Source organism: Saimiri boliviensis, chromosome 21, assembly GCF_048565385.1.
Source record: "Saimiri boliviensis isolate mSaiBol1 chromosome 21, mSaiBol1.pri, whole genome shotgun sequence".
In the NCBI taxonomy this organism is placed as follows: domain Eukaryota; kingdom Metazoa; phylum Chordata; class Mammalia; order Primates; family Cebidae; genus Saimiri; species Saimiri boliviensis.
In genome coordinates, this window is record NC_133469.1 from 24,148,548 (window position 1) to 24,166,068 (window position 17,521).

At 51.6% G+C, this 17,521-nt stretch overlaps 2 protein-coding genes across 10 annotated transcripts in view; one reads left to right on the plus strand and one right to left on the minus strand.

The window, feature by feature from the left end:
- Positions 1 to 4,350, minus strand: part of KLHL22 (kelch like family member 22) — a 44,683-nt gene extending 40,333 nt beyond the window's left edge. Inside the window, exons 1-2 of one of the 3 annotated variants that reach the window (XM_039462424.2) lie at positions 4,282 to 4,350; positions 955 to 1,021 (exon numbers count right to left, since the gene is read on the minus strand). The gene's annotated coding sequence lies outside the window, so the exon portion shown is untranslated. Of the gene's footprint in view, positions 1 to 954; positions 1,025 to 4,281 lie in introns of all 3 variants that reach the window. The other 2 variants (XM_039462423.2, XM_039462425.2) reach the window with 2 other exon arrangements.
- Positions 4,351 to 8,530: 4,180 nt separating this feature from the next.
- Positions 8,531 to 17,521, plus strand: part of MED15 (mediator complex subunit 15) — an 85,641-nt gene continuing 76,650 nt past the window's right edge. For 3 of the 7 annotated variants that reach the window (XM_010330490.3, XM_039462394.2, XM_074390894.1), the window contains exon 1: positions 8,531 to 8,691. Coding sequence is in view for 3 of the 7 variants with exons in the window: in XM_039462391.2 (XP_039318325.1) it covers positions 8,635 to 8,702 (68 nt within the window). In the remaining 4 variants the exon portion in view is untranslated. Of the gene's footprint in view, positions 8,703 to 8,775; positions 9,135 to 17,521 lie in introns of those variants that run through there. The other 4 variants (XM_039462391.2, XM_039462393.2, XM_010330491.3 and 1 more) reach the window with 2 other exon arrangements.

The following is a 17,521-nucleotide window of genomic DNA, read 5'->3' on the forward strand; positions in this document are numbered from 1 at the left end:
TCAATGTCTCAATGATATTTTTTCCTTTCTAACCCACGGGCCCTATGAACACACTAGTTCTGATTCCTTCACCTCTCCTCCATCTCAGACACCCTCTACTCCTCCAGGGCCACAACTCTGGGTCAGACCACAGCAATGATGCCCCAACCAGTTTCTCTAGCTCTTGCCTCATCCTCCCCCCAGCTGCTCTCTTTCAAGCCTAACCTACTCAGCCCCATCAGCAGTCCTTAGTCCAAAAGGGATGCCTGTCATCCCCTGAACACCTTTAGTCACCCCTCTAGGCCATTCTGTTTCTCTTAGTCCCATTCTGATTAAGGTCTAGCTCAATCACTTCTCCCTCTATCGTTGTACAGAGAACATGATGAATATGCCCCACCACTCAAACGTGCCTATTTATCCACCACAAGGAGATTCCAGCTTCTTTTTTTTTTTTTTTTTTTTTTTTGAGATGGAGTTTCGCTCTTGTTACCCAGGCTGGAGTGCAATGGCGCGATCTCGGCTCACCGCAACCTCCGCCTCCTGGGTTCAGGCAATTCTCCTGCCTCAGCCTCCTGAGTAGCTGGGATTACAGGCACGCGCCACCATGCTCAGCTAATTTTTTGCACCATTAGTAGAGACGGGGTTTCACCATGTTGACCAGGATGGTCTCGATCTCTTGACCTCGTGATCCACCCGCCTCGGCCTCCCAAAGTGCTGGGATTACAGGCTTGAGCCACCGCGCCCGGCCGAGATTCCAGCTTCTTGAGGGCTGAGGCTTTATCTCACAAACATCTCAAAAGCCCCCATGGCTGGCTCCACCACTTGCTAATGTCAGACTCTGGGCACTTGTCTCATATATCCACGCCTCAGCTTCATCACCACCATGACCGCCACAGAGTCAAGAGGGTCTCCTCTGAGGGTGACCTCCACAACTGACTACCCCAACAGACATCAAGCCCCCATGTAGATCCTCACCTTCTGCGAGCACAGTGGCGCCTCTGCTCTCTTGGGAAGGGATAAATGGCAGCTACTCCCTAAACACCTACTGCAAGAACAAGTACAGTCAAACAAAAAGACATCTTCTACGGGCAGGCAAAGCACATTTACCAAGCACAATTTAAGAAACTCAGCGAGGGCTTAAGGGGGACATGCCAAAAAAAATGAACCAATTCTCTGCTGTGAAGGAGAACAGCCCAGAGTGCAACATTTAAAACCACATATATACAGCAAGCACTGGCTATCACCAAAATGTCCACCCTCAGGAGAATGGATGTCATGGCAGTGATCTGACAGAAAGCTAGGCAACAGTTAAAATGTGCAAAGTTGCCAGGTGCAGTGGCTCATGCCTGTAATCCCAGCACTTTGGGAGGCCAAGGCGAGCAGATCACAAGGTCAGCGGTTCAAGACCAGCCTGGCCAACAGAGTGAAACTCCATCTCTACTAAAAATACAAAAAATGGCTGGGCGCAATGGCTCGCACCTGTACTCCCAGCACTTTGGAGGCAGAGGCAGGCAGATCACCTGAGGTTGGGAGCTCGAGACCAGCCTGACCAACATGGAGAAACCCTGTCTCTACAAAAAATACAAAATTAGCCAAGCGTGGTGGTGCATGCCTGTAATCCCAGCTACTTGGGAGGGAGGCTGAGGCAGGAGAATCGTTTGAATCTGAGAGGCAGATGGAGGTTGCAGTGAGCAGAGATCACACCACTGCACTTCAGCCTGGGTGATTGTGCTAGACTCTGGCTCAAAAAATATATATACCCGTGCAAAGTAGCCCAGGCACAGTGCTGTAATTCCAACACTTTGGGAGGCCGAAGCAGTTGGATCACCTGAGGTCAGGAGTTCAAGACCAGCCTGGCCAACATAACAAAACCCCATCTCTACTAAAAATACTTGTCAGCGTGGTGGCATGTGCTTATAATCCCAGCTACTCCAGAGGCCAAGGCAGGAGAATCACTTGAACCAGGGAGGCAGAGGTTGCAGTGAGCTGAGATCGCGCCACTGCACTCTAGCCCTTGAGACAGAGCAAGACTCTGTCTCAGAAAAAAAAAAAAAAAAAAAAAAAGGGCCGGGCGCGGTGGCTCAAGCCTGTAATCCCAGCACTTTGGGAAGCCGAGGCGGGTGGATCACGAGGTCGAGAGAAGAAACCTCGTCTCTACTAAAAATACCAAAAATTAGCTGGGCATGGTGGCGCGTGCCTGTAATCCCAGCTACTCAGGAGGCTGAGGCAGGAGAATTGCCTGAACCCAGGAGGCGGAGGTTACGGTGAGCCGAGATCACGCCATTGCACTCCAGCCTGGGTAACAAGAGCGAAACTCCGCCTCAAAAAAAAAAAAAAAAAAAAAAGGCGGGTGGGGGCCTGGGCATGGTGAGTCACACCTGTAATCCTAGCACTTTGGGAGGCTAAGGCAAGCGGATCAGAAGGTCAGGAGTTCAATACCAAACTGGCCAACATGGTGAAACCCCATCTCTACTACTAAAAAATACAAAAATTAGCTGGACATGGTGGCTCATGCCTGTAATACCAGTGCCATAAGAGGTCAAGGTAGGTGGATATCAAGACCACACTGGGCAACATAGCAAGACCCCTTCTCTACAAAAAAATTAAAAATTATGGCATGGTGGTATACACTTGTAGTCCCAGCTATCTGGGCTGAGATGGCCTGAGGTTCACTGTAGCCTCAAGTTCCCAGGTTGAAGTAATCCTCCCATCTCAGCTTCTTCAGTGCTAGAACTACAGCTCACCACTGTGCCCAGCTAATTTTTCAAATTTTCTTTGTAAAGAAGGGGTTTCACTATATGGTCTAGGTTGGAGTCCAGTGGTGGGGTCTTGGCTCACCGCAGCCTTCATCTGGGTTCAAGCGATCCTCTCAACTCCGCCTCCTGGGTGGCTGTGACTACAGGTGCTAGTTGCCACGCCAGGCTAATTTTTTTATGTTTTGTAGAGATGGGGTCTCCCTACCCATGTTGCCCAGGCTGGTCTCGAATTCCCGGGCTCAAGCGATCCACCCATCTCTGCCTCCAAAAGCTCTGGGGTTCCAGGCATGAGCCACCATGCCCAAGCCCCATTTTCTTTCTTTCTTTTTTTTTTTTTTTTTTGAGATAGGAGTTTCCCTCTGTCTCCCGGACTGGAGTACAGTGGCCTGATCTTGGCTCACTGCAACCTCTGCCTACCAGGTTCAAGGGATTCTCCTATCTCAGTCACCCGAGTAGCTGAGATTACAGGCGGGCCACCACACCCAGCTAACTTTCGTATTTTTAGTAGAGACGGGGTTTCACCATGTTGGCCAGGCTGGTCTTGAACTCCTGACCTCGTGATCCACCCGCCTCGGCCTCCCAAAGTGCTGGGATTACAGGCGTGAGCCACCGCGCCCAGCTCAAAAAATGAATTTTTATGAAGTCATGGATGGCAGAGTCAAAATCATTTCAGAGGAACTTTGGACTCGGACATTTTATTGAGTAAACACCCTGAGTCCCCTGTAGGGCCCCCGGATGAGCAGTGTCCCCCCAAAGAAACTCAATCCCTGGGAGCACGAAGCAAGGTCGACCACAAAGGCAAAGGGGGCGGCTGGGGCAGAGGAGAGGGAGCGGGTCCTTATTCCCAGCGGGGGGCCTTCCGAAGGGTGCGCTCCGGAAGAGTTTCCCGGAGAGCCGACCCCGAGGCCCTCGGCGCGCCCAGAGCGGAGCCCAGGTATCAGGTGGAGGCGCCCCGCCGCCCGCCCCAGATCCACCCGGCTCGGCCCGCGCCGGATCTAAAATGGTCAGAGCTGGCGGCCGACGTTCCGCACTCCGGCAATTTTGCACTGACAGTGCGATCTCCGGCTCCTCTCAGGAAACCGGGCGAGATGGCGAGGCTGGGCTCCTACCGCCCCCGGGCCCGGCCGAAGGAACTGAGACTCGCCAGGCCGGGCCCGAGTCGCCCGCCTGTTGCAGGGCCGCCCGCGCGGCGCGGAGGGTCGCGGCCGGGAAGGCCGCGCTCGGACCGGCCGCGGTCAACAGAGCCGCGCGAGGGCAAGGAGCCCGGCGCGCCCGCCACCGCGCGGAGCAGGCCTCGCACCTCGGCCCCCCGCGCCCGGCCCCTACGCGCCCGGGGATCCCGCCGGCAGCGTCCCCGCCACGTCAGGCCGCTGGCTAGCCTCAGGTCGCCGCCCCCGAGCCTCCGGCCCGCGCCCTCCCCGCCCCCGCCCCCGCGGCCCCCGGACTCCGCGCCGCCGGCTCGCCCCCGGCCCAGCGCTGCCTGCGTGCCGCCCGCCGCCCGCGTTCGCCGCCGCCCGGCCCGCCGGGCCCACGCCTTGCAGCTGACCTGGTGCCGCCGCCAGCCGAGGCCGCACTCGCAGCAGGAGGGAGGAGGGAGGAGGGAGGCGGGAGGCGGGAGGCGGCAGGCGGCGGCGGAGGCGGAGGCGGGAGGCGGGAGGCGGGAGGCGGGGCGTGCGGCGCCTGTGGGGCAGGGCCTCGGCCGTCACGTGGGACCACCGCGCAGGCGCAGGGCGGGCCGGTCGGCGCCCTGCCGGGCAGGGTACCAGCGCCGGGGCGGCGCTCCTCCCGCGCTCTGCTGTCAGTCCCCACGCTAGCGCGGCACCTGGCACCAGGCGGAGACAAACCAAGGAATAAGTGAATTTGCCGAGGGTCGCGGCGTCTGAATCCGTCGACTCTTCCCTTGCCTCGGTCCTGCCCTCATTCTTCGGGTCCCTCCCTCTTGCCCTTCCTCCCAGTCTCTCTCCCTCCTCGTTTCCTCCCTCCCCTTTCCTCCATCCCACCTTCACTCTCTCCTCCCGCCTTTCCCTTCCTCCCTCCTTCACTCAGTCTCTCCGTCCCCGTCTCACTCCCCCATGCCCTCCCTCCCTCATTCCCTTTCCCTCCCTCCTTCCCGTCTCGTTCTCCCCTCCCTGCCTCCGCCCCTCCCTCCCTCTCTCATTCCCTGCTTCCTCCGCCCCTCCTGAGCTCGTTTCCTTCGTCACGCACTCATTCCCTCGCTCCCGCGCCTGCTCCCTCCCGGCCCCCTCCGAGGTCTGCGCGCACCTCCCATAGGCAGTCGCGGCCGCTGGCGGTGGCGCGCCCCCTGCGGGACGTTGGGGAGAATGGCTGGACGCCGCCGCGGTGAACGTGTGTTAGTTTGTGTGCGCATTCCTGAGATTTTGCAATAAATCGAATCCCCAGGGCCGGGCGCGGTGGCTCACGCCTGTAATCCCAGCACTTTGGGAGGCCGAGGCGGGTGGATCACGAGGTCAGGAGATCGAGACCATCCTGGTCAACATGGTGAAACCCCGTCTCTACTAAAAATGCAAAAAATCAGCTGGGTATGGTGGCGCGTGCCTGTAATCCCAGCTACTCGGGAGGCTGAGGCAGGAGAATTGCCTGAACCCAGGAGGCGGAGGTTGCGGTGAGCCGAGATCGCGCCATTGCACTCCAGCCTGGGTAACAAGAGCGAAACTCCGTCTCAAAAAAAAAAAAAAAAAATCTAATCCCCAGTCTTAAAGCCTGGTTCCGGAGGTCCGTGCGGGGCTCTTGGCATTCATTTTTCTCCACCTCACCTCCGAGCAGGTCCCGTCCTCCGAGGCACATCCCTAATGGCTGTGCCCAGAGCTTGGAGCCAGCCTCCTGATAGATGGGATCAGGTTGGAGTGTCCCACACTGTGGATTTGAGACCGACCATGAAGGGTGAGGAGTGATACGGAGAGGATGTGGCTGGAGATGGCTCATGGTTAAAAAGAAATGTGAGGCCGGGCGCGGTGGCTCAAGCCTGTAATCCCAGCACTTTGGGAGGCCGAGGCGGGTGGATCACGAGGTCGAGAGATCGAGACCATCCTGGTCAACATGGTGAAACCCTGTCTCTACTAAAAGTGCAAAAAATTAGCTGGGCATGGTGGCGCGTGCCGGTAATCCCAGCTACTCGGGAGGCTGAGGCAGGAGAATTGCCTGAGCCCAGGAGGCGGAGGTTGCGGTGAGCCGAGATCGCGCCATTGCACTCCAGCCTGGGTAACAAGGTCGAAACTCCGTCTCAAAAAAAAACAAAAAAACAAAAAAACAAAAAAACAAAAAGAGCTTTGGGGAAAATAGCAAAGGGAGTAGTCACTCAATTTTATTGTGATGACAAACTCTTGGCATGGTTCTGGGCCTCTTTCTGTCTTTGTTTGTGAATTATGTGTCTGTGGCTCCATCAACCACAGTGCAGAAGGGGAGAGTTGTCCTAGGGATCCTATTAACATGTTCTCTCTTTTTTTTTTTTTTTTTTTTTTTTGAGACAGAGTTTCACTCTTGTTGCCCAGGCTGCAGTGCAATGGCATGATCTCAGCTCCTTACAACCTCCACCTCCTGGGTTCAGGCAATTTTCCTGCCTCAGCCTCTTGAATAGCTGAGATTACTGGCGCACAGCACCACGCCCAGCTGCTTTTGTATTTTTAGTAGAGATGGGGTTTCACTACGTTGGTCAGGCTGGTCTAGAACTCCTGACCTCAGGTGTGAGCCACTGCACCTGGCCTAACATGTCCTCTTGATTTGGACAAGATAGCCACCGTATTATTCTGAAAGCACCAGGAAATCTAACTAACTTGCCAGAGGGTTTGACAGTGAGGACTGGCTTTGTCAATGAGGTTATGAGACCAATATTTCTCATAAGTTTAGTGAACATAATCTGCAGGACCAAGAATCTAACAAAACATATCTGAAGCCCACATAGAATATAACATGCACCAGCAGTCATACTCTTAAAATGGTTCATAGAGAAATATTTTATTTTTTCACTTTTTTTTTTTTTTTTTTGAGACAGAATCTCGCTCTTGTTGCCCAGGCTGGGTGCAGTGGCACAATCTTGGCCCACTGCAACTTCTGCCTCCCAGGTTCAAGCTATTCTCCTGCCTCAGCCTCCTGAATAGCTGGGATTATAGGTGCCCACCACCAGGCATGGCGGCTAATTTTTGTACTTTTAGTAGCGATGGGGTTTCACCATGTTGGCCAAGTTGGTCTCAAACTCCTGACCTCAGGTGATCCACCCACCTCAGCCTCCCAGAGTGTTGGGGTTATAGGCATGAGCCACCTCACCTGGCCTATTTTTTCACTTTTATTTATTGTTTAGAATCAAGGTCTTGCTCTGTTTCCCAGGCTGGAATGCAGTGGCACAATCATAGCTCTCTGCAGCCTTGAACTCCTAGGCTCCAGCAATCCTCGAATCTCAGCCTCCTGAGTAGCTGGGATTACAGGCATGCACTGCCACACCTGGCTAATAATAATAATAATAATAATAACAACAACAACACTTTGGGGCCTGGCGCAGGGGCTCATTCGTATAATCCCAACACTTTGGGAGGCCAAGGCTGTTGAATCATCTGAGGTCAGGAGTTCGAGACCAGCGTGACCAATGTGGTGAAACCCCGTCTCTACTAAAAATACAAAAATTAGCTGGTATGGTGGCGGGCACCTGTAATCCTAGCTACTCAGGAGGCTGAGGCAGGAGAATAGCTTGAACCAGGTAGGTGGAGGTTGCAGTGAGCCGAGATCACACCATTGCACTTCAGCCTGGGGAACAAGAGTGAAACTCCATCTCAAATAATAATAATAATAATTTTGGGAGTATTAGAGCAGAAAATGTGAACAGCTCTCACATCAACACAAGACCTGAAACCCTGTTGTCAAGAGAGGCCCCTTTGAAGAACCTGGTCACTCTCTCCTCTCCCACCCACTCCCTACTACCATTAACCTTCTGTCTGGGGCACAGTAACAAGGGGTTTACACTGCCTAGTAGGGACCTGGCACTTAGGCTTCAGTAGATGCCAGTCTACACTCTCTGAGGCCCATATTGGTCGGTGTCCATCTGGTGCTTGTGGACCACTTGGCTTCCAGATTTTCCTCACCTCACGTGCCTCCCCAGGGGAACAGATGAAGTCCCCATAGTTACGATGAGACAGAACCTTTACATTCCTAAAAGTTTTCTCAGGCCTCCATAACCCCTCATCCCACTTTCAGTTCACTCACCTTCATCTATCAAGTTTGTCTAACATCTGGCCGCCAGCAACCAGCTAGGCTGAGATCTCCATGAAGGGGACATGGCTGCTAGTCAAAGGGGAAAGCCCATGTCTAAAAATTAATAAACGTGATTTAGGGTTCTCACACCCCCAACTCCAAAATACAGCCATTGGTGGGATGTGACAATCAAAAAATCAAATAGCGAAGTGGTGGTGAGAGTCCAACTGGTCACTCTTCGGATGCGGCGTTAGCAAGCAGGGAAAGCAGAGCCCAGATCAAGTTGCACTGGCACAGTACCTGGCACACAGTAGGTACCCACACACTCTCTTCCTAGCATTACTATAGATAGCTGGTAGCTTGGCTCGGCATCCCGGATGGGGTCTGGATCTAGGGTCGCAGAAAATGCAGTTGGTCAGGCGCAGTCTGCTGCGGGAGCACCTGCCCTGTCCACCAGCTGCACTGGAAGAGAGGCGTGTGGCTCCCAGCCAGACGGAGCTGAGACTGCCTCGCCTTCGCGGGGGAACTCCATTTTCCACAGGCCTGTGCGCGCGACTCCATTTCCCACAACCTCCCGTTCACTTCCGGCGTCGCGGAGGCGCCGCGGACGGCTTCCGGGTTTGGGCCTGGCACTGTGGCTGAGGCGGCGGCGGCGGCGGCGGCGGAGAGGGATACGGGCGGCGGGAGCTGGGGGACAGGCATGGACGTTTCGGGGCAGGAGACCGACTGGCGGAGCACCGCCTTCCGGCAGAAGCTGGTCAGTCAAATGTGAGTAGTGGTCGGGACAGGGGGCCGGATTGCCGGGCCTTCTTCGCGTGGCGGGCGAGGCCAGGGCCGGACCCGTGAGAGACTTAGGGCGCCGGGAGACAGAAGGCGCCGGGGACCCGCGTGGGTCCCAGGGCGCGGGGCTCCGCTATCTGTTCCCTCCGTTCCCGACGTGGACTGCTCGTTCACTTTCCTGGGGCCGAGCTCTGCAAACCAACGAACCCTGGGTTATGAATCATCGCCCTGAGCTTTCTCATTCGTCATTTGTGTGCTTTGGATAGAGACTTTGCTCCGCTTTTTGAACCTCACTGAATAAGGAAAGGGAGAGAGGCAGCCGCCTGTAGTGAGTTTAGCAGGGCTGGGTGCTTCACGGTTTCTCTTCCAGAAAAGCGCATCGATAGTGAGAGAAAGTGATGAGAGGAGGGTGGATGGAAGGTAAGATTGGGAAGGCAGTTGTTTGGGCTGGCGGGGGTGGGACGGAGGATCTAAGGGTAACAACACCCCCCGCCCCCAAGGAATGTGGACTTTGCCAAAGGATGGCAGGAAGCCTCTGTCAGGAAGCGATCATCGTTTCTGGAGGAGGGAGTGAAGAGCTGGGGTCAGGGGCCCCGCCCAAAGGGACCCCAGCCCCTTACCACCGACTACTTGTTTATATTAGCAGTATTTAACTGAGCTTACTGGCGTGTTGTGCTCGCCACAGATGTGCCCGAGACACAGCCCCTGCCTGAGGATGGCATTGTCCGTAAAGGAACAGTCATTGTGCAGTCTTGTCAGTCTGTAATGTGTATACTGCAAGGGCTTCTTGCGAAGCGGCGGTTAACTTGAGCAGACCAGGGGCAGTCTAGTGAGTAGGTGAGAATAAATTGAGTTCTAGAAAGACAAGTAGGAGTGTGAATAGCCACCATTCCAAGCCGAGGAATCAGGAAACACGAGCATTTACTGTGTGGAGGGAGGACCTTATAGGCTGAGAGTTCTGGAGCTTAAGGAGTAAGGGAGCTCAGGAGATAATGGAATGAGGGTGAACAGGTACTAGCACTTTCGTGGGGGGTCGGGGAGGTTGTGCCAAGGAGTTGAGCCTGTGTTTGACATGTGGCATTCTTTGAGGTAGTGAAATGCCAGTGTTGGGCATATCCCTAGAGTCCCTGGAGATAGATAAAGGACCGAGAAGAGAGACCAGTTAAACCATTAAGAGAGTTTGAACATTTGGAGGGATTGGGGAACCTGTCCTTTTTCATCCTTGTATTCCCAGTACTAGCTCACTGCCTGCCACATTGCTCCATAAAATGGTTGTGGAATGATCTAGTCAGGCGGGAGATTATAAAGGCCAGCATTAGATGGTAATAGAAACTGAAAGAGGAAGACAGATTCCAGAGGAAGGGGGATGTAGACAATTCTCAATGACTAACTGGATGGAGGGGGGTTGGGTGTGGGGTGGTAAAGCATTGTGGAAGGAAGGAAGCCAGGCTGAATGCTGGGAAGCCTTAAAGTGCAGTGGAAGGAGTAGGGACTGTAGAGTTATTAGCTCTGGGCTTTGGGAAGAATAGCCTTGGGATATTTCTGGGGATGTTGCACAATCAGTGAACAGCGTTTTACTGATGCACTATAGTTATCTATAGGTGAAATCTTGAGAGATAACTCACTTCAGGTTTCCTGCAAGAAAAGCCCCCAGGGCAAGGGTTCTTTGGGAAAGCCCAGAATTTAAGAACTGGAAGGGTGAGTTGTCATCAAAGAAAATAGGGGCAGGGGAAGTGTTAGAGGGCTGAGAAGGTGATTGAAGATTTTATGGGTGTTGAGAGTGACTGGATATTTTATAACTTAGCTTTATTTTGCTTCCAGGTGAATTGAGTCTTTTTTTTTTTTTTTTTTTTTTTTTTTTTGAGACAGAGTTTCGCTCTAGTTTACCCAGGCTGGAGTGCAATGGCGCGATCTCGGCTCACCGCAACCTCCGCCTCCTGGGTTCAGGCAATTCTCCTGCCTCAGCCTCCTGAGTAGCTGAGATTACAGGCACGTGCCACCATGCCCAGCTAATTTTTTGTGTTTTTAGTAGAGACGGGGTTTCACTATGTTGACCGGGATGGTCTCGATCTCTTGACCTCGTGATCCACCCGCCTTGGCCTCCCAAAGTGCTGGGATTACAGGCTTGAGCCACCGCGCCCGGCGTTTTTTTTTTTTTTTTTTTTTTCCTGGAGATCACTGTTGTGTATTACCTTATTGCTGCTCTAACAAAGTACCACAAGTTTGGCGTCTGAAAACAACATACATTTGGTCAGGGAGGTGGCTCATACCTATAATCCCAGCACTTTGAGAGGCTGAGGTGGGTGGATCACCAGGTCTAGAGATCGAGACCATACTGGCCAATGTAGTGAAAGCCTGTCTCTACTAAAAATACAATAATTAGCTGAGAGTGGTGGCAGGCTCCTTTAATCCTAGCTACTTAGGAGGCTGAGGCAGGAGAATCACTTGAACCTGGGAGGTGGAGGTTGCAATGAGCCGAGATCATGCCACTGCTCTCCAGCCTGGTGACAGAGTGAGACTCCGTCTCAAATCAAAAAAAATAAAAAAATAAAAATAAAAAAAACCCAAAAAACAACACACATTTTTCATCTGATAGTTTCTGTAGGTCAGAGATCCTTTGTTTAGGGCCTAACAAGGCTGAGATCAAGACATTGATGGGAAGGTGCATTTCTTACCAGAGGCCCTGGGGTGGAACCTGCTTGCAAGCCCATTTATGCTATTGGACATATTCAGTTCCTTGTGCTTGTAGGACTGACGTGCCCTCTTTCCTTACTGGCTGTTAGCCAGTAGTCAGTCTTTGTCCCCAGAAGCTCCCCCTATTCCTTCTCATGCTTTCTATGTGTGTCACTCCAGCCAGGGCCAGTTCTTCTGCCACATCTCTCTGATTTCAGCTAGAGAAACTTTACTGCTTTTCAGGGCTCTAATTAGTGCACTTGGAGAAGCCAGAATAATCTCTTTATTTTAAAGTTTGTAATTTAAATTACATCTGCAGAATTCATTTTGCCATATAATGTAGCATACTCACAGGTACTAGGGATTAGGCACGAGAGAGGTATTCTACCACAGCTGGGAGGAGCATTTTCAAAGGTTGCCTTCTCAAGGTGATGTGGGTGTTTGAAGTTCTCAGATTTGTGTTCTCTCTAGGGTTCACTTTCCTTCCAGAGTTTGCTTTGAAAGTTGTGATTCTTGGTGACTTGATTTATTGTGCTCACAGGGTTAAGAAAGGGTTTGCTTTAAAAATCAATTTGCATTAGAATTCTGGACATATCTTTAACTCTTAACTTGCTCTTCTGTTTTTACACTGTTGTTTAAACAAAGCATTTTAGGAAATTCTTTGTACCCAAGTAATTTATAGTTGATGAAGGGATAGAGGAAGTATCTTGGCCAGGCACCACAGCTCACATCTGTAATCCCAGCACTGTAGAAGGTTGAGATCTGGGATTACTTGAGTCCAGGAGTTCGAGACCAGCCTAGACAACATAAAAAAATACAAAAATTAGCTAGGTGTGGTGGCATGCACCTGTAGTCCCAGCTACTCCAGAGGCTGAGGTGGGGGGAATCGTTTGAGCCTGGGAGGTCGAGGCTGCAGTGAGCTATGATCACACCACTGCACTCCAACTTGGGCCACAGAGGGAGACCCTGTCTCCAAAAACAGAATGAATGAGGCTGGGCGTGGTGGCTCACGCCTGTAATCCCAGCACTTTGGGAGGCCGAGGTGGGCGGATCATGAAGTCAGGTGATTGAGACCATCCTGGCCAACATGGTGAAACCCCGTTTCTACTAAAATACAAAAATTAGCTGGGCGTGGTGATGAGTGCCTGTAGTCCCAGCTACTTGGGAGGCTGAGGCAGGGGAATTGTTTGAACCCAGGAGGCAGAGGTTGCGGTGAGCTGAGATTGCACCACTTCATTCCAGCTTGGCGACAGAGCGAGACTCCATCTCAGGAAAAAAAAAATAGAAGTCATGTTAAGTTTTGACAGAGGAGAAAGCATCTGATGGTTAGTTCTCTGCCTCTACCAAGAGCCTAGGGAACAATGCCCTAGAGCATGATCTAATATATAGTCTAGTCTCCTGGCTTCCACCGAGAGAAAGGGATTTTGAGTTGAGGCTGGCTATGACTAGACAGCCATTGCAGGGACTCTCCGATTCAGTCTCTTATCCCTCCGCTGCCTCCACCTCATCTGGGCCCGTTCTGGGCTCTGTGGTCTGCTCTCTTCCCAGTCCCATCCTTCTTCCCCCAACAGCACAAGTGAGGGTAAGGCCTAAAGTATAGCCACTGTCTTGCTGCAAAAGAATCAGTAACTTCTGTTAGCATTAAAATAAAAGTCCAGACGTCCCATTCTCCCAGCCCCTCACCCTGACCTGGTATAGTCACCTCTTCTCCTACCCCACTCTGTTCTCACCTCTCTGGTCTTTCAGCTTCCTGAATGTTCTAAGCTCTCTCTTTTTTTTTTTTTTTTTGGATACAGGATCTTGCTCTGTGACCCAGGTTAGAGTGCAGTGGCGTGATTATAGCTCACTGTAGGCTTGACCTCTCAGGCTTGAACCATCCTCCCACCTCAGCCTTCTGAGTAGCTGGGACTACAGGCACACACTACCATGCCTGACTAATTTATATATTTTTTGTAGAGATGAGATTTCACCATGTTGTCCAGGCTGGTCTTGAACTCCTTGCTCAGGTGATCTTCCCTATTTAGCCTTCCAAAGCACTGGGATTACAGGTGTGAGCCACTGTGCCTGGCCCCCAAACTCTTTCTTTTTAACCAATTTATTATCAAGTGTTTAAGGTATTCAAAAATGAGTAGACTCCTTCCCCCCACTATATTCATGACTAGCTCCTTCTCCTTTTAGGTGTCTGCTCAGTATCAGATACTCAGAGATCCGTCCCTGCTTGAGCTTGCCTAAAGTGGGTCACCACCTCTGATATGTTTTTTTTTCTTGTTGCCCAGGCTGCAGTACAATGGCACAACCTTGGCTCACTGCAACCTCCCCCTCCTGGGTTCACGCGATTCTCTTGCCTTAGCCTCTCGAGTAGCTGGGATTACCGGCACGCTCCACCACGCCTGGCTAATTTTGTATTTTTAGTAGAGATGGGTTTTTTGCATGTTGGTCAGACTGGTCTTGAACTCCTGACCTCAGGTGATCTGCCCACCGAGGCCTCCCAAAGTACTGGGATTGCAGACGTGAGCCACCGTGCCAGGCTGATATGTTTTATCTCAGCCCTTTTTAGTTTCCCAGAGGATCTCAGACCTATGAAGCTTGGTATCTGGTACACAAAACACTTGTTGAATTTTTCTGGGGGCTGTGTGAGCCATCTCTTGTATTACAGTGCTTTCTTTCTTTCTTTCTTTTTCTTTCCTTCTTTCTTTCTTTCTTTCGAGACAGGCTCTCTCTCTGTCACTTAGGCTGGAGCGCGGTGGTGTGATCATAGCTCACTTGCAGCCTCAAACTCCTGGACTCAAGTGATTTTCCCATGCGGTAGTGTTCTTTACCTGAACCAGTGTACATTGTAAAGCTCTGGTGCTCCTGCTTTCTCCACTTGTTAGCCTTTCTTGTTTTTTTTTCCTGACACAGAGGTTTGCTCTTGTTGCCCAGGCTGGAGTACAATGGTGTGATTTTGGCTCACCGCAACCTCCGCCTCCCAGGTTCAATTGATTCTCCTGCCTCAGCCTCCCAAGTAGCTGGGATTACAGGCATGTGCCACCACGCCTGGCTAATTTTGTCTTTTTAGTAGAGATGGAGTTTCTCCATGTTGGTCAGGCTGTTCTCCAACTCCTGACCTCAGGTGATCTGCCCACCTCAGCTTCCCAAAGTGCTAGGATTACAGGCTTGAGCCACCATGCCCGGCCTAGCCTTTCTTAATCATATTCCTCATCTGTGAAATGGTAGGAGGCCAATCTATTTCACAGGTATGGTGGAAGGGAAAAATGAAGAGACCTCTACAAGCCTTTCAGAGGTCTTGGGACTCAGTGGTGAGCTCTGTGCCACCACCTCCTGTGCCGTTGCAGGAATAGGAGATTCTGCAGTCTTGGAGAGTGAAGGTGATACCTCAATGCTGGTTAGGGAAATTGATGACACAGGAGCATGTGGGAGGGTAGTTGGGAAATTGTTAGTATGTTCATGTTGGCTTTTTTTTTTTTCAAGACGGAATTTTGCTCTGTCACCCAGGCTGGTGTGCAGTGGCATGATCTTGGCTCATTGCAACCTCTGCCTCCTGAGCTTAATCCATCCTCCCACCTCAGCTTTCCCAAGAAGCTGGTATTGCAGATGCATGCCACCGGGCCCAGCTAATTTTTGTACTTTTTGTAACGACAGGGTTTCACCATATTGCTCAGGCTGGTCTTGATCTCCTGGGCTCAAGCGATCCGCCTGCCTTGGCCTCCCAAAGGGCTGGGATTACAGGTGTGAGCCACCGTGTTGTTGACTCTTCATTGAACATCTACTTTCCCTGCAGAAACTGCAGGATAATTCACCCTTTGAACAAATTAACTGGCCTTTCTGGGGCTTGGACCTTCTTTATGGGATTGCGGGGTTAATGTTGAGCCTGTCTGTGGGCTATAGGCTCTCAGAGAACAAGCGTGCATCTGTAATGAGTAGTGCTGCCCCTGTTGTACAGGTTTGTAGAAAATATTTAAGCTGTAAATGAATGGAAGGACTTCATCAGCTGTTTTCTTTTAATGTCTTTTTTTTTTTTTTTTTTTTTGAGACGGAGTTTCGCTCTTGTTACCCAGGTTGGAGTGCAATGGTGCGATCTCGGCTCACCGCAACCTCCACCTCCTGGGTTCAGGCGATTCTCCTGCCTCAGCCTCCTGAGTAGCTGGGATTACAGGCACATGCCACCATGCCCAGCTAATTTTTTCTATTTTTAGTAGAGACGGGGTTTCATCATGTTGACCAGGATGGTCTCGATCTCTTGACCTCATGATCCACCCGCCTTGGCCTCCCAAAGTGCTGGGATTACAGGCGTCAGCCACCATGCCCGGCCTTCTTTTAATGCTTTTTGATTTTTCTGTCGTCTTATTCTTGAGACTTGTATCCCTCCCACCTCTCTGTACAGCAGATTGCTCATATAGAGATGAAATAAGTAGATGTCCATTGGGCAGAACAATACAGAGAGGAGGTGACACAGGTGGGGAAGGACAGTCTAGTACAGGCGTCCCCAGACTATTTACACAGGGGTCCAGTTCACTGTCCCTCAGACCGTTGGAGGGCCACCACATACTGTGCTCCTCTCACTGACCACCAATGAAAGAGGTGCCCCTTCCTGAAGTGCGGCGGGGGGCTGGATAAATGGCCTCAGGGGGCCGCAGTTTGGGGACGCTTGGTCTAGTATCTAGTGAAGTGCCAGAAGGGACTCAGGGGCAGCATGGAGTAGAGCTGGGGCTGGGAGGTCAGCCACTTCTAGTGAAGCCTCCAGGGAGACATGAGCTCCAAGTAAGACAACACAAGGAACAAAACATACAACCAAACAGCAACTTCAAGAGTCTGGAGAGGCCTTCAGACGGATGGGGAGTGCCCTTAAACTTTAAGCCCAGATCCTGCCTGTGGGTCATGGTCCTTGCCATAAGCAGAAGCCAGAGAGTCAGCCTTGGCTGAGCTTTCTCTGTGGCTTTTCCTACTCACAGCTTTGTGCCCTCCTGGTACAGTTCTGGTCCTTGTTTTCTAGCTTCATAGCCTGATTGTCACCTAAATGACTGCGCTGGCTTACAGGTGTCTATGTATAACCGATTGCTAGAATGTCCATTCCTGTCTGTCCCTCTGTTCACATTCATAGCCCCATTGCCCCATAGGGCTCCTCCTAATGGGCAAATAGGAGGTGATTGTTGAGCCTCTAGGCCAGTCGTGACAGTGACCTGAGAGGACTTGAGCCCTCAGTCATCTGCTCAGGAGTTCAGGACTTTCTCAATAGCAGCTGACGTGTGGCAGTCATGCTGTGCCAAGCCCTATGGAAGGAGTTGACAGATGTTGACTCATCCCCTTTTCATGCTTGCTTTGTTGGTAGATGCACTTGTTAATCCCATTTAAAAGACGAGGAAAATGAGGCCTAGAGGAGAGGCCACTTCTGGTTATAGTTACTCTGTATGCTGTAAATCAGGGTGTCCAATCTTTTGGTTTCTGTGGGCCACATAGGAAGAAGAAGAATTGTTTTGGGCCACACATAAGATACATTAGCACTAACAATAGCTGATGAGCTAAAAAAAGACATCACACAAAAAAATCTCATAATAAAGTTTACCAAGGCTGGGCACAGTGGCTCACACCTGTAATTCTAGCACTTTGGGAGGCTGAGGTGGGCAGATTGCTCGAGCTCAGGAGTTTGAGACCACCCTGGGCAACATGGTGAATTGAAGCCCTGGCTCTATAAAAAAATATTTTTAGGCTGGGTGTGGTGGCTCACACCTGTAATCCTAGCACTTTGGGAGGACGAGGTGAGCGGATCACCTGAGGTAAGGAGTTCAAGATCAGCCTGGCCAACATGGTGAAACCTGGTCTTTACTAAAAATACAAAAATTAGCTGATCGTGGGGTGGGCGCCTGTAATCCCAGCTACTCAGGAGGCTGAGGCAGGAGAATTGCTTGAACCTGGGAGGCAGAGGTTGCAGTGAGCCGAGGTTGCGTCACTGCACTACAGCCTGGGTGGCAGAGGGAGGAGTCTGTTTTTAAAAAAAAAAAAAAAAAAAAAGCCAGGTGCGGTGGCTCATGCCTGTAATCCCAGCACTTTGGGAGGCCGAGGCAGGTGGATCTTAAGGTCAGGAGTTTGAGACCAGCCTGGCCAACGTGAAACCCCGTCTCTACTAAAAATACAAA